Source organism: Cheilinus undulatus, linkage group 14 (assembly GCF_018320785.1).
Source record: "Cheilinus undulatus linkage group 14, ASM1832078v1, whole genome shotgun sequence".
NCBI classification, from domain to species: domain Eukaryota; kingdom Metazoa; phylum Chordata; class Actinopteri; order Labriformes; family Labridae; genus Cheilinus; species Cheilinus undulatus.
This window is the reverse complement of record NC_054878.1, coordinates 33,404,781-33,419,828: the sequence shown is the minus strand read 5'-3', so window position 1 is coordinate 33,419,828 and position 15,048 is coordinate 33,404,781. Positions and strand designations below refer to the sequence as shown.

General features: G+C 40.2%; 1 protein-coding gene across 5 annotated transcripts in view; it reads left to right on the top strand.

The window, feature by feature from the left end:
* Positions 1-15,048, top strand: part of gphnb (gephyrin b) — a 202,170-nt gene that overhangs the window by 62,874 nt on the left and 124,248 nt on the right. For all 5 annotated transcript variants that reach the window (XM_041804499.1, XM_041804497.1, XM_041804498.1 and 2 more), the window contains exon 2: positions 4,669-4,747. In XM_041804499.1, coding sequence (XP_041660433.1) covers positions 4,669-4,747 — 79 coding nt within the window. The remainder of the gene's footprint in view (positions 1-4,668; positions 4,748-15,048) is intronic.

Below are 15,048 nucleotides of genomic sequence, written 5' to 3'. Positions count from 1 at the left end.
GCTCTGTCCCTGCCACAAACACACCTTTTCCAGTGTGAAGCAGTGGTGGCAGCATCCTGCTGTAGGGGTGCTTCTTGGCGGTCGGCCCTGGAAGGCTTGTAAAGGTAGAGGTTAAAATGAATGAGGTAAAATATAGGAAAATCATGGAGGACAATCTTGCTCAGTCTGTAAGAGAACTAAATTTTGGAGGTTTATTGTCCAGAAAGACAATGACCCGAAGCGTACAGTGAAAGCTACATAGAAATGCTTTAAAGTCAATAAGGTGAGTGTTCTGCAGTGGCCAAGTCAAAGCCCAGACCTCAATCCAATAGAGAACTTTTGGCTGGACTTGAAACAGGTTGTTCACACCAGATCCCTGTGCAATCTGGCAGAGCTTGAGCAGTTTTGCAAAGAAGAATGGAGTAAAATTTCAGTGTCCAGATGTGAAAGTCTGATTGAGACCTATCCACACAGACTCCAAAGCTGCATCTACTAAAAACTGACTTGAAGGGGGTGAATATTTATGCAGTCACATATTTTAAATTCCATATTTTTATTTAATCTGAGGTAACGCTCAAACTGCTGCTTTACAGGCAGACTTGCAGCTCTATCCTGTCTCTAGCTAGTTATTTCTGACTTCTACACCTAAATCAATCTGCACTCTTCACCTCTTTAAATGTCCATTAGAAACACTCCCATGTGTTAAAGTTGATTCCCTCCAGTTTTTCCTCACTGTGACAGGTCCCTATTCCCTCAGTACTCTCTTATTTTACATCACTGTTATGTGACTGTCTACACCAGCTGCTTGTTTCATCATGTCTCTAAAGTTTAATTCCAGATTTGACAGCATGTGAGCAGTTTTCAGAGGAGGATGCTGAAACAATATAAAAGAATGTGGTTATGTTTGACATCAGGACAGTTTACAAGTATTTCAAAACAGCAAAAGCATTGGAGTTATTTACAGAAAAGGCCAATTATTTATAGCAATCTGTTGCACCTGAGCACATCTCTGAGTGTAGGCATGTGTGTGTTTGTGATTCTCTTCAGAGCATGTGTGTTCATCCACTAATTTAAAAAATTAACACGTTAGGAAGCAGATTTTAAAACGAGAGGCTTAGAGAATACTTTATAATTTGGTGTTTCAAGAATTTGGACTGATGATTATACATTAGAGCCCATTGTAATGACTAAACTTTTCAAGAACATGAATAAAAGCTTATTAGAGATGACCAGAAATGGAAAAAATTTAGTGTCTTTGAAAGCTTTCTGCTTGAACTCCAGAAACACAGCCAGACTTCTTTTATGAATTTAATTTAGTCTTATGCTTTTGTGTAAATTAGAAAAATGTAAAAAAAAATCATGAAAAAATCAAACTCATTATCACAACCGTATTTTGACATTAGTGGATCTTTGCATCCCTTTTTAGAAGACAGCTCCCCTACACTTTTCTTTGACACACCTGCTTTACTACAGTTCTAACTCAAATATGGAGCATCCTATTCTCTCTTTTTAAGCCAAAATTAAAGATCTGTGAGCGCCCCAGAGAGAGTACTCTTTGTTGTCATGTCCCAGACATTAATTTTGGACCAAGTTTAAGAATGAAAACAGTATTTTCAAAACAGTGCAGAACATTTCAGAGATGTAGTTTGATGGAAGTCTTTTGGAAGTTGTGCATCTCTTTCTGTTTCCCTCAAGGAGAGATCATTAAGAAATATTTTTGTTTCCCTTTGTTTGCGGATCAGTTCAGTCTCCAGTGCAAAGGAACAGAGAACACAAGTTTCATTTCTTTTAATCACATTTGTTTTACACAGATTTGTAGGATTTTTTTTTTCAGCGTTCGTGTTTGAAAAGATCAAAGTTTTCCACTTTCTTGCACTCAGTGGCTCCTGCTTTTCATGAAGGCTTTTGAAAATTGTTGAAACATCCTGCAAATACACAATGACTTTGTCTTCAAATGCATTTATATTTTCATATAGAGTTGCCCCTCTTCAGCTTCCACTTTTCTAGGAAGGCTTTCAAAAGAACCATTCATTCTGTTGAGCATTTATGAGGTCAGGCACTGATGTTCGATGAAAAGGCCTGGTGCAGAATCTCCTGTCCAGTTCATCCCAAAGGTGCTTGATGGGGTTGGGGTCAGGGCTCTGTGCAGGCCAGTCAAGTTCTTCCACACCTCCTCGCTTTGAGCACCAGTCATGTTGGAATAGAAAAGGGCCTTCCTCAGTCTGCTGCCATAAAGTTGGAAGCAAAGTAATTGTCCAAAATGTCTTGGTAAGACACCCTTCACTGGAGATAAGGGGGCCTAGCCCAAACCCTTAAAATAGCCCCATACCATTATCCCTCCTCCACCAAAATTCACAGTTGGCGCATACGTCCGCCAAACCCAGACTTACACTACTCCATCTGATGCTTGGCATTAGACTTGGTGATGTGAGGTTGAATGCAGCTGCTCTGCCATGGAAACCCATTCCATGAAGCCTTAGCAGTCGTTGACCCTGTACGGTATACTGCCGTATATAATCCAGCATGAGGCAACACAATGCTATTTTCATCAAGGAAACCAAAGGCTCGAGTACTAACATGAGCTCAGCATGCAGAGGCTGCTCTAGTTTCGAAACGCTGGAGCTTGTTGGTGGATCAAACTCATGCTGAGGCCAGTAGGGAGAAGTGCAAAAACATCTTCTCCTCCAAGAAAGGCTGTCAGTGTGGTTCTTTGCTACTTTTTCAATAAAGAAATGTTTCCCAGATCTGATTAAAAACGCTGTCACTAAATCTAGAATGGAGCTAATCTCTTCACCACCCACAGACACTGCTACTGGCTTGCAATACAACTAAAGCCCATCTGTAACTATTGCAAACTCATGGCAAAGCAGGTTGGAAGAAGGGCAAATACATCTTTTCTGCCATGAAAAGCTTTCAGTGCAGTTCTTTGCTGTTTTTTTTAAATAAAGAAATGTGGTCTGGATCTGATAAAACTGCCCCTACACTATAGCTACATCCAAGCTGGCATCAGCCATTGCTACTGCTTCCTGTAGAACAAACTCCTGCTTCACGCTACCGCCTCAATGATGCTCAATGATTGGTCAGGTCCATTCTAAGAACTGGCAAAATTGTTTTGGATTGGACAAGGAATAAGGAAAGGGCAAATGAAAATGTAAGATCCAAAATGGGTACAGTTCAGTACAGTGTGTGATCATGAAGACATTAGCTAACGCAGATGTTTTTTGATCCACGCTGTAAACCAGTTTATTTGTGGTGTAAAAAAACAGCTTTTTAACATGTGCTGTGTATGGGACTTCAAGTGGACACTTGCCATATTGCAAATTTTTTGCACTCAGTCTCGACCTCCAAAAGTCTTGGTCAAATCTTGGGCTTGGTGCACTCCGGTCTTGGGCAAGTCTCTGTCTCAGATAGTGTGGTCTTGAGTACAACGCTACCATTAACATTAACTAATCCCATTCATTAGCCACTGATGTGGCAGTGGGACAATTTTGGGTTGAGTGTCTATGATTATGTCTATGATCTAAGACAGACTTTTAGGCCCCGTCCACATGGAGACGAAAACGATATATTGCTGTTTCATTTTGAAAAAGTTTTCTGTAAAGACAGGAGCATTTCAGGAAATATTCGCGTAAGCACAGAACCACTGAAAACGATTGAAAATGCTGTAGTATATATGCCAAGCCTGTACGTGGCGCTGTAACGCTGCCACAGAAATGCACCAAAAGAGAGAAGAAGATCACAAATAACTGACACAAACTTTCTTCTCATTGCCCTTCGCGTTGGATTTAAGAACATCTGGTGTGTGTGTTTCACGGTGTTGGTAAAGGAGCATCAGATTTTGCTGTAAAATCCATAACAAGCTCAGTAGATTCTGCAGCACAAATGCAACCCTGTAACCCACCATTGTTGTTTTGGCCGGACCCGCACTGGCATCTTAAGAGAGCTATGCTATGTGTGATGTAATTGTTTCAAGAAAGATGCAGTTAGCCGTCCACGCGGAGACAAAACGGTAGTTGTTTACGGATTTGTGCACTCTGGGACCCAGTTTCAAAAAGTATCGTTTACAGTCACCCAAAACACTGTTTCCGTGTGGATGAAATGACGATACGACAAAAAACATTTGCATATACTCCTGAATTCGTCTGCGTGTGGACGGGGCCTTATTGAGACAGAGGCAAAACCATGCAGCTCACATAATGGCTTGTCAATACACACTTTGTTTATTTATTTATCTTTATTTAGACTCGAAAATCATTGAGCCTTCATTTACAATGACGTCGGGCATTCCAAGCATTCAAATCCAAAGCCCAGGTGTCGTATTTTTTAAAGGGGAAACTGAAATTTACAGGACAGAGGATATAATATTTAATGTATTGTTGTGTTGCGATATCTGATGTCTGCATGCTGTTCGGACATGATGTCATGTTGCTACTAACCATGCTGCTTTAGAAACTCACAAAAGAGGAAAATATGAGCAATTCTTGCTGTTAGTGACAGCAAAGAAAGAAGACTTTTGAGATATTTTGCTTCAACACACATTTTTCCTTTAAATGACTTTGATGATAATTATGTACATCATTTGGTCAATGTCAGAAAAGCATTTTGAGCTAAAATAACCTCATGAATTTCTGTTCTAATTGCTGGTCTGTTTGAGTTCTATCTAACCTTCCTCTCTCTGTGTCTCTGCAGTGAGTGATAGCTGTTTTCGAAACCTCGCCGAGGACCGCAGTGGCATCAACCTCAAAGATCTCGTCCACGATCCCTCCCTGTGAGTATCAGCCCTTTTTATGACTATCAAACCTACAAAAAACATCAGACAACACCTTCATGTTCTCAATGATTAACTCCCTGCTTCTTAAACGAGCATTAAAGCTGCAACAACAAAGACATTCTGCATACGTGTGTATGTGCTGTCTCCTTGTAACTAAGAAACTAAAAATAACTCCTCACAACAACATGTCGGGGAGCTTGGTGTTGCCCTATGGAGAGAAATTCCCAGCAAGCATGGCAACAACAAAAGAGCTGCAGAAGTCATCTGTTTAAGCATTTCTCTTTGTAGCAGTGAGAAGTCATTATTTACTCAAAGAAGCTAAAGGAGGTGAAATAAGGGATTGTTTCATGAACAGGGATTCAATGGTTATTTTGTTGTTTTTGAAGCTTTTCAGAGGCTTGAAGAGGTGGATTGTTTGAGGATTTAGCACGCACAGTTGGCATTTTTATGATGTAGACTACTGAGATGATGTTGATTCATGTTTTTCACTATATAAAAAGTAAATGTCAGAGACTCTTTTTTAATCACGTGAAAGGATTTATCTAAATACCACTATATGTGGTTAAAGCAATACCTTTTAGTGATATGTACAATACATGGCTGAAAGTATGTGGACAGTAGAGATCACTGTGTTTATGCCGATCGCCTGGATTTCGTTGGTGTTTTCACACAAGCACAAACCTGTTTCCTTTCCAGCATGAAGTCAGTGTGTGATGATGTGTGAACATGCAACATTTGTGCTATCTTTGTGTCTGTTCTGAAGCTGCTTCATGCCCTGCTCCTTTATTGATACTGTGAATACATTCAGATAAATATAGCATTGATAGGAAGCCAAAAAAAAAAAAAAAAAAAACCTCTTGTTATAGCATTGGACCCTTTTGCTTTGCCCGCAATCTTAGATTTTTTTCGATTTCATTTTCATGTCATGTCTTGCCTCCCAAAGAACTTGGGGAGGAGGCTGTCCCAAAATGTTCTTGAAAGTTGCACTGTAAAGGTGCAGTCCACATTTTTAAGAATGTTTTTGGAGTGCACAGACAAGAGCTCTTACTCAAGATTGTAGAATTTCCTGTGTGGTTGTGCTCCCTTTTACTGCAACACAGGCAGAGAGCCTGGTGCCGATGTTGAGGTAAAGTCCTTAGGAAACTCTGCTCAACTAAAGAGCCAAACTGTAAAAAAAAAAAAAAAAAACTTGCAAGAGCCACAATTCAAATGGTGAAAAGCAGCAAAAAAGCAATGAAGTGGTAATAAAAGCAAGTTTAAGGTAGTAAAATGGTCAAAAAGCAGCAAAAAAAGTGGCAGAAGTGGGTGAAAATGTGCAAAGAATAGGCATAAAATGGCAAAAACTGCATGAAAAGTGGCATAAAAGGGCAGAAAGTGCCAGAATGGGTGAGAAGTGACAAAAAAGAGAGTTGCAGGTGGCAAAAATGGGGAAAAAAGTGGCATTTAATGGCAAAAGGTAGCTTAAAAAGTTGAAAAATGGCAAAAAGAAGTGACAAATGGGATAAAAGCAGTTAAAATTGATTAAAAGAGTCAAAAAGGGGAAAATTTGCAAACAAGGGCAATGGAAATAAACAGATGAAAAACAAAGGTTGATGATCAGGTTTGTCAATTAAAGCCTACTGTGTAAGTGTGGGAAACAAACTGATTGTGACTTGCAATGGATAATTCCTGAGGTCAATAATATTTCAAATTAAGGCATAAAAGAGTTACAGATCATCACTAAAGGACCACATGTTGCTCAAGAGCCACCTGTTGAGTAACAATGCTCTAGGTAATCCGTGCCATGCCCAAGCACGTTTGACCCCCAAAGTCCAGGGGTCTAATTTTTAAACGCACAAAACAGGACCTGAAGTTGGCGTACCCCACTTCCCATGCAAAGTCTGTGATCTTTAAAAAACAGACCTGATGGAAAAATGTGCACACCTGTAAACAAACTCAGACCCATGCGTACGAATGTTTCTGAGGCAGGATGAAATTGGTGACAAGTACAGGGGGAGGCGAATTGAAGTCAGTTTGTATATAAATGCATCTGAAACGGTTAATTTCACAAAAAACTGAACTTTTATCCACTATCCACATCATCATAAGCAGATAGTTTCATTCATACGCATGCCTTGTGAGTAGGGATAAAAACTACTGAGTACTTATATTAGTATTTAACATTCTCCTTTGATTTTTAGTTCAAATGAATTTCACTTAGCTGCACAGATCAAACTAAAACACGGCAGTCTCTGCTCCACATGGCTTCATGTTTGCCCTCTTGTCACTGAGCATGTCTGTATCATTTGCATTAATCATATAATTGAGTACAGTGGGTAGATGAAGCCTGGACAGCTCACACAATCATGTATATTCTAAACATCAGTCATAGTTCAGGCTCGCCAAAATAAAAAAAAAAAAAGACAAGATAAACCTCTTCGTAACCTGTAGTGATCAATCAAAAGATAATTTATAATAATATTAGATAATACCCTATAGAGCAGTGGTCATCCACCTTGGAGTCTGGACCCCCTTGGGGGTTACCAGATGCCTTCAAAAAATAAAGAACATTTTTCAAATGGTGGATTTACCCATTTTTATAGAAATCTATGGATAAAATTGGTTAAACATAAGATTAAAACATGGTCATTTGGTGAGATTTATGCTCTAATCAAAGTAATTTTTTAACAAAAATCTTTAAAATGTCACCTCAAAATAGTCAGTACATCACTATCCACGAATGTCCGTGGCTGTGTTCCACTATGCTTTAACCAGTCTCTGGCACCTTATTTTGGGGGGTTACATCCAATACATTTAATGCATAAATGTTTATAAAAATGGGTAAAATATACCTTTAAAAATCAGATGAAAATTTTTTTTTTTTTTAAGGCATCTGGCAACCACCTCTCAGTGTCTCGTGACCCCCAAGGGAGTTCTGAACCCCCAGGTTGAGAACCACTGCTATAGAGGAGAGAGCTGACATGTGAATAAATAAGTGTGGATTCCATCAGAAAATAAAACCTGCAGTGAAATTTGTGGGTAATGATAAATGGCAGAATTTTTTGGCACTGTAAGAAGAGCATGTGCCGAAGCAAAGTGGCGTCAGTCAGTATTTATTTATTTATCCTTTCATTCATATTTTTCTTTATATAATTCACAATCACCTTGGTTTTGGAGCCAGAAAATTTGTCTTCAGCTTCCTTCCAGTTGCCGTCATGATTACCGCTGAAACTTTTGTTATGCCGGCTCATTTTTGTATATTTTCATTCATAAGTAGCTTTGCATTGACCACTTCACTTTGAATGTGTGTGTGTAGGGGGCGGAACAGGAGGAAGGTGTACGTACGCACATTTTCAGGTGGATCTGGATTTATAAAGATAAATGTGTGAAGATGTGCATGGGTACAGTCTTAAAAATCTGAAATATTCTGGCGTACGTCATTTACAAGGATTGGGCGCACATACACTTTAATACTTTTTATAAATGAGACCCTAGTTTATTTGACTAGTGTGAAGCTCCCTCCTGTGCTCAAGCACAGTACAGTTTTCTCGGCCCTGGCATGGATGAAGAAAGTGTGCTTCATCATGGCACAGTTGCTCCTGTATGCACATGAGCACAGGTGAGCAGTGTTGAAGCGAATGAACGCACTGCCTGGCATAATGGATAAATTCAGGTGTGTATGAGAGCTGTAGCCACTCAGAACCTGAGGACAGTTGCATTCATGTTCTCTGTGTCGACTCCAGACCATGCTTCTTGTGAACAAAGCTTCACATGTGAAGTAATCATGTGAAATGTTGTTAGGTCCAAGCAGGGTTAGCTTGCTGTTTATCTCAGCTCTCATCCAGGTCTTCATGTGATGGTCAAAAATGTCCAGTAGCTCTCAGATTTTGCAGGTCTTGGCTTGGTGGTCAGATAATCTCTTATAATGGGCTGTACTGATCCTTTCATCGTATTATCATTAAGATGTTTCATGGTTGTGGTGTCCATAAGCTTTCAAGTTTCAGCTTCAGCATCTTTTTGCCCTGTATAATTTTTTGATTTGTTCAAAATGAATCAATGAATAAAGGCTTCCCTGTTCTGCAGAATGTTGGGAGCTTTTGTTAAAAAAAAAAAACATCACTGTTGTAGCATTGTTTCCTGAATTCAATGAAGCTTAAACCCAAAACGCAGCTCCAGATATTCACAAGTAAAGTTTAATGTAAACAGAATACGTCTCCCACAGCAGAAGCGAGGTTCTGTTTCATGTCAGATCTGATGTCACTAAGATTTACAAGCAGCGCTCAAGTGATGTTAGCTCTAATCAATATCACGGCACGTATCACACATTGCATTTTAAAACGCTGCCTCAGCCTGTGACTGGAAACGCAGCGCTCTGTGACCCCGACACGCAGCCTCAGACACGCTCCTCTACACATCAGAAACATTCTCCGTACAGACATTGATCTGCTGGTGCTGCCCTGCTCTTCTGTCACAATATCACACCAGTCAATATCAGCCGAGTGTAACCAGTCCCCCCCCCCCCGCCATGGGAGCCCCAGACTGATCCATGCTTGTCATGTCCTTTACGGTGTGTTTATTTTGAGGCTGATGTGTATTGTGTGTGTCGGCTCTGTGTGACACAGAGAGTGAGCATGAGCGGGCCTGTGCCATGTCATGTGCGTCACGCTACACAGACACCAGAGAGTGATTAGAGATCCATCGCACGCCTGTTTGTACAGATTGCACACAGAGGAAAACTTGGAGTCGTTTTGTTTTGTATCCGTCCACTCACACATGAACGCGCTTTCATCCACGTCTGTTTTTATCATGACTTTTATGCACAACTGTGTTTTTAACTGTTTGCACTCTATCAAATTCTCTGCATCTTAATTTAAAGGGTTAAGAAATGGAGACATATCTCACTGAACTTATTGGTAGAGATGAGGGCCCTTCAGCAGTTTAGTTTTTAGTCTTTCCAGTTCTCAGCCTTAGAAGCTCAACATGAAACATTTCTTGATCAAAAATGATGCTTCTGCCAGTGAGTGTGCAGAATAACAGAAACTTTTCAAGGTTAGAGATGTCCCTTGTGACTGATTTCCTTGTTTAAACACATCTTTTAATTTAGGCTAGTCAGCTAAAGACAAAATCTAACATGGCTTAGCTCTATCAAGAACAATATTGGGCATAGACAAATGCGTCTATCACATACGCTGCAATAGCCATATTTATTTAAAACCTCAATAATAACCACTCTAATCAAAGCCATTTTTAAAATGAAAACCCCTTTTCTGAATTACTTTTTTTGCCAATGTTAACGATGTGGATTGGCACATTAACTAAACCATTTGGAAAGTAATGTTAGACGGCATAGCTAAGCCTGCACAAAGGTCAGGGTGTCAGAGAATAAAGTAGAATGAGCAGAAAAAAGGAGAAATTTTCAAAATGGCTTAAAAGTGGCAAATATTGGCAGAAAAGTGGTTACAGAGTCACATAAAGGGGTTAAAAACAGCAAAAAAAATTGATTAAAGTTCCAAAACCAAGTTTAAAAATGCGTTAGAAAAGCCAAAAAGTGGCAAGTTGGGTTAAATTGGCAGAAGTTGATTAAAAGCAGCCAAATTGAATCAAAGAGGTAAGAATGGAAAATAAATTACAAAACTTGGGTTAAAATTGGCAAGAAAGGTTCAAAAATGAGTGTGAAAAGTAGTTAAACAGTCGCAAAAAGGGTTAACAGTGGTGAAAATCGGTAAACAGAGTGGAAAACATAGGATGAAAGCTGCAAAAATGGTTAAACAGAGTCATACATGGAATAAAAATTCAAAAACCCAAGTGTCAAAAATGGGTTGAAAAGGCAAAAAGGGGCAAAAATGGGTGGGAAATGGTGAAAAGCAGTTGAGAGAAGCAAAATTGCATTAAATTTGGCAAAAAAAAAAAAGATTAAAAGGGGTCAAAATGGAATAAAATAGGAGAAATGGAATAACAGATGCAAGAAAGGATTAAAAAGGAAAAAAGTGGAAGAAATGGGAGGAAAAGTGTCGAAAAACAGTTGAAAAGTGGCAAAAAAAATTGGTATATGGCGTTGCAAAAATGATGGGAAAATAGCAAAAAGGGGTTAAAAGGTGGTTAAAAGGGTTAACTGTGGCAGAAATAGGTTAACAGAGGCAAAATGGGACAGAAGCTCAAAAACCAAGTTTCCTAAATCGTTAGAAAATGCAACAAGGGGCAAAAATGGGTGGGGAAAAAAATGGTGAAAAAGCAGTTGAAAAGTGGCAAAATAAGGTTTAAATTGGCAAACAATTACTTTAAAGCATCCAAAAACAGTTAGGAAAGGAAGACAAGGGCAAAAATGGGTGGGAAAAGTGGTGAAAGGGTTAAAAAGGGTTAAAAGTGGCAGAAATGGTTAAACAGAGTGGCAATGTGGTATAAATACTGCAAAAATTGGTATACAGAGTGGCAAAAAAGGGGAAAAAATTGGTGGGAAAATGGCAAAAAGTGGATAAATTGGGTTGAAATTGGCTGAAATTGATTCAAAGTGGCCAAAATGGCATAAGTGGGCTAAAAGATGCAAGAAAGGGTTAAGAAAGGAAGGAAAAGGTTCAAAAATGTGTGGGGAAAGTGGTGAAAATCAATTAGAATTGGCAAAAATTGATTAAGAGTGGTGAAAATTGGTGGATGGGAAAAAGTGCAGAAACAGTGATAAAAAGGCATTAGGAGTGGCGTGTGTAACTTATTTGAACATTAGAACCAAACAATATCTTGACACACTTTTCAGTGTGTAACAGGAGTAACTGTTAGCCAGGATATTGTCACCAATGCTACTGATCCAACACACATGCATTCATATCATCAACAAAAAACAATAGATATCATTGCACAGCAGCAGTGAACACCCTTTGGGGGACAAGTGGTGATTTTACATAGGGACTCAGTACTGTGAGTTACCCAGTGATCCCACCCCAACTCATTCAACAAGGAGGTACAGTAGGTGCTGCCTCATGTCTGTGGTTCTCTATAACAGCAGATGTCTGGCATTTGGATTGGATTGCTAACTGCTGAAGCTTGAGTTTGAGCTCCATTTTCCACTCACACCACTCAGAAGGGTTGATCTGGGATTGACCAGGCTGCTGTTAAACATGTATACCAGGCACTGATACAGGCAGTTGCTGCTAGCTTTCCCTGACTGCTCTGCTGTGTTATGGCGTTGGTAGCCAATGCAGATGGGCTCTGGCTCACCTCCTCTGGCCTGAGATCCTCCTCACCATGCTAATCCACGCCAAACCACAAGTCAGCGGCTCCATCAGGTTGACCAGCCGGAACGCCGTGCCCTCAATGTGCCACTACTGCTGCTGTGACAGAGACGAGGAGAGAGAGGAGAGAGGGAGGGAGCAGGGGGCCGCAGCAGGACACATAACATAAACTATAATCACAGCCACACAAACACACCCACACGTTGGCACATGCAATCCATCAGTCTGCCCAGTTTGGCGTTCTGGAGCATCCAGAGGTGTGTCAGGTGGAGAGAAAAATGATATGTGGCTAAAGGAGAGGAAGCGTAGCTGGGGGGGGGGGGGGGGTCAAAAAAATGATACCCAGATTCAAGGACACACGGATGAGGCAGGCCTAAATGCGTGCATACATGTGGGTGTCCTTGAGTGAGTTTTTTGTATGCATCTTTACCGTTTCCGCTGTGAGTGAGTGCCCCTGTTTGGATTCATATATTTTTGTCACACAGTGTTTGTCTGTGGGTGTTTGTTGGAGGCTGAGCGTGCCTTCCTCCCTCCTTCCCCGGGCTGTTGAGCCAGCTCTGTGTCTCTGCCCTCCAGCGACTTGTGTTGTAACATCCTTTGTCAATTTTACAAATTGTCATGGCTAAGAATAGCCAGGAGTCAATCAGATGGGTGACAGAAGGCCCGATTTCACAGTCAGGGGACAAGGACACATACACATACACACAAAAACCTTTGCTGACTGAGATCCACCAACCCTGAGCATCTTAAAGCTGAAACACACTGGAATCTTGGATCAAGTCTTTAAGTTAAGCTAAGCTAAATACTAGATGACAGCACAAGGGGGTGATTACAGCTACATTTGTACAGCTGCTGTAGTTTTCATTTTAATAATACCAATGGATCAAATGCTATGATGTGCAGCAGAAAGAAATGACCGACACTGTAGTCTCTTTGTGTGTATTATCATTGTTTAGCTTGTTTCAGTTATAGGTATTATTCATTTTAGATTTGGCCTCGCATTTTCAGGTTTAGCTTCTAAGCTTCTTGGAAGGCTTTACACAAGGTTTCGAAAGCGTTTTTGTGGGAATTTGAGGCCATTCATTCTTTAGAGGTCAGGCACTGATGTGGGACAAGAAGGCCTGGCACACAATCTCCGTTCCAGTTCATCCAGTGTTAATTTCGTCGACTAAAACTATGACTAAAAATGTTTGTCGACAGCCTTTTTTCCATGACAGAAACTAGACAAAAGTAACAAAAATAGATCTGTGATGACTAAAACTGACAAAAACTAAGTTTAGTTTTTATCAAGATGACTAAAATTAGAATAAAATGTAATGATGTTTTCGGACTTTTTACGGACTAAAACTAGACTAAAATGTTTTGAGTTCTTGTCGACTAAAAATAGACAAAAACTGAAAAGGACTGAAATTACTAAAATGTGACTAAAATGAAAATCCATTCCATTCAAAGACTAAAACTAAAAATAGCTGCCAAAATTAACACTGAGTTCATCTCAAAGCTGCTTGATGGGGTTGAGGTCAGGACTCTGTGCAGGCCAGTCAAGTTCTTCCACCTTTAAACCATGCCTTTATAGTCCTTGCTTTGTGCACTGGGGCACAGTCATGTTTAAAGAGGAAAGGGCCTTACCCAAACTGTTGCAGCAAAGTTGGAAGCATGGCATTGTCCAATATGTCTTCATGTGTTGGTGTTGGTTATTTGAACAGTATGCTTGGTCAAAGGACCTTGAAATGGCATGGGGTCAATCGATATATAGTTCATAGTGCTGTAAGTCCTACAGCATCCTTATGAAGCTAATTGATCAATCCTATTTCTAGCTGTTGTTTAAGAGTAACATTGAAGAATTAGTTTAATTTTTGAAGGGACTAGGTATTTCAATACTTGAACATTTTTGTCTTCATTTAAGATCCAGGAAATTCCCTGCACCCTGACAAAATAAGAACGTATAATTATGTAACATTACGACGCATGAAGCAAATACTCAGAACTATTTCTTGAGTAAACCACTAGGAAGAGTGACACAGTGCAGCAGCCATGTCTGGAGTGTAGTTCCGGCTTTGCATTTAGCTTTAAAACATCTCCGTCTTGTAACGTTCCATGATTATTTCATAGCGTGGTGAATGTACAGGTCACAACTTGTCCAAGAAAGCGTTTTGTAGTTGTTGGATTGTGTATTTGATGAGTTTGATGAGGGAAAGTCAGAATACCGTCTGCTTACATTGAGTTGGCACAGCAGGTCCGAACTCGGCAGCAGCGATCTAAAAATAGCTTGCACCGACAACTGAAGGTAACGAACCTATTACTAAGACTGTAGGAATTGTGGCAATGGACGAATTTGCCAAAATGTTGAAGTATCCCTTTAAGGCATGCCCCATGTATGTGGCCAGCCTGAGTTTGAATTCAGTCTGTGGCACTTTCCCAGCTCTCTCATCCCTGTTTCTGGTTCTGTCCACTGTCCTCCTCTGTCAATAAAGGCATGAAAAGTACAAAAAATCAATCTTAAAAAAAGCTACAATATCAAACAGTTTCCAAAGCCAGAGTAGCTCTTGGCATGCTTCCTGTTGCCAATGGTATTGCTCGATAGTGTGTCGGAGATAGCAACATAAGAGGGCATGAACTGCTACTGGAAGCTTCTGTTCTGTTGCTGTATCGCATTCATGTTTTGTGCTGCTAACTTGTGAGAGACCGCGATCATTCTCTACCAGCAGTTGCACATTTGTCGCCCAAGTGCCCCTTTAATGTGCAACTCCATCCCCTTCATCCTCAACTCCTGTAACACCCTGGCCCAACTAAAAATGTCAAAATAGAGTGGAATGGTGATGCACAGAAAAGCGGTTGAAAGTGGCCATCTTTGTTGATGCTGCGATCAATGCCAGAATGCTCTTTGAGTAGCAAACGCAAACCAGGTAGGATACTTTTAACCGCTTTTCTCCATCATGTGAAATTCATTCATTCATGAAATTAGTGGTTAACAGCCCCTGAGTTCAAAAAAAGAAGTTCCCAACAGTGGATGGCAGAGCTTAAAAGCTTGTCTCTCGTCGTCATGTATTTTTATTGTTTGAGTTAGAGTCCCATAGCTGTGGAATTTACTCAGAT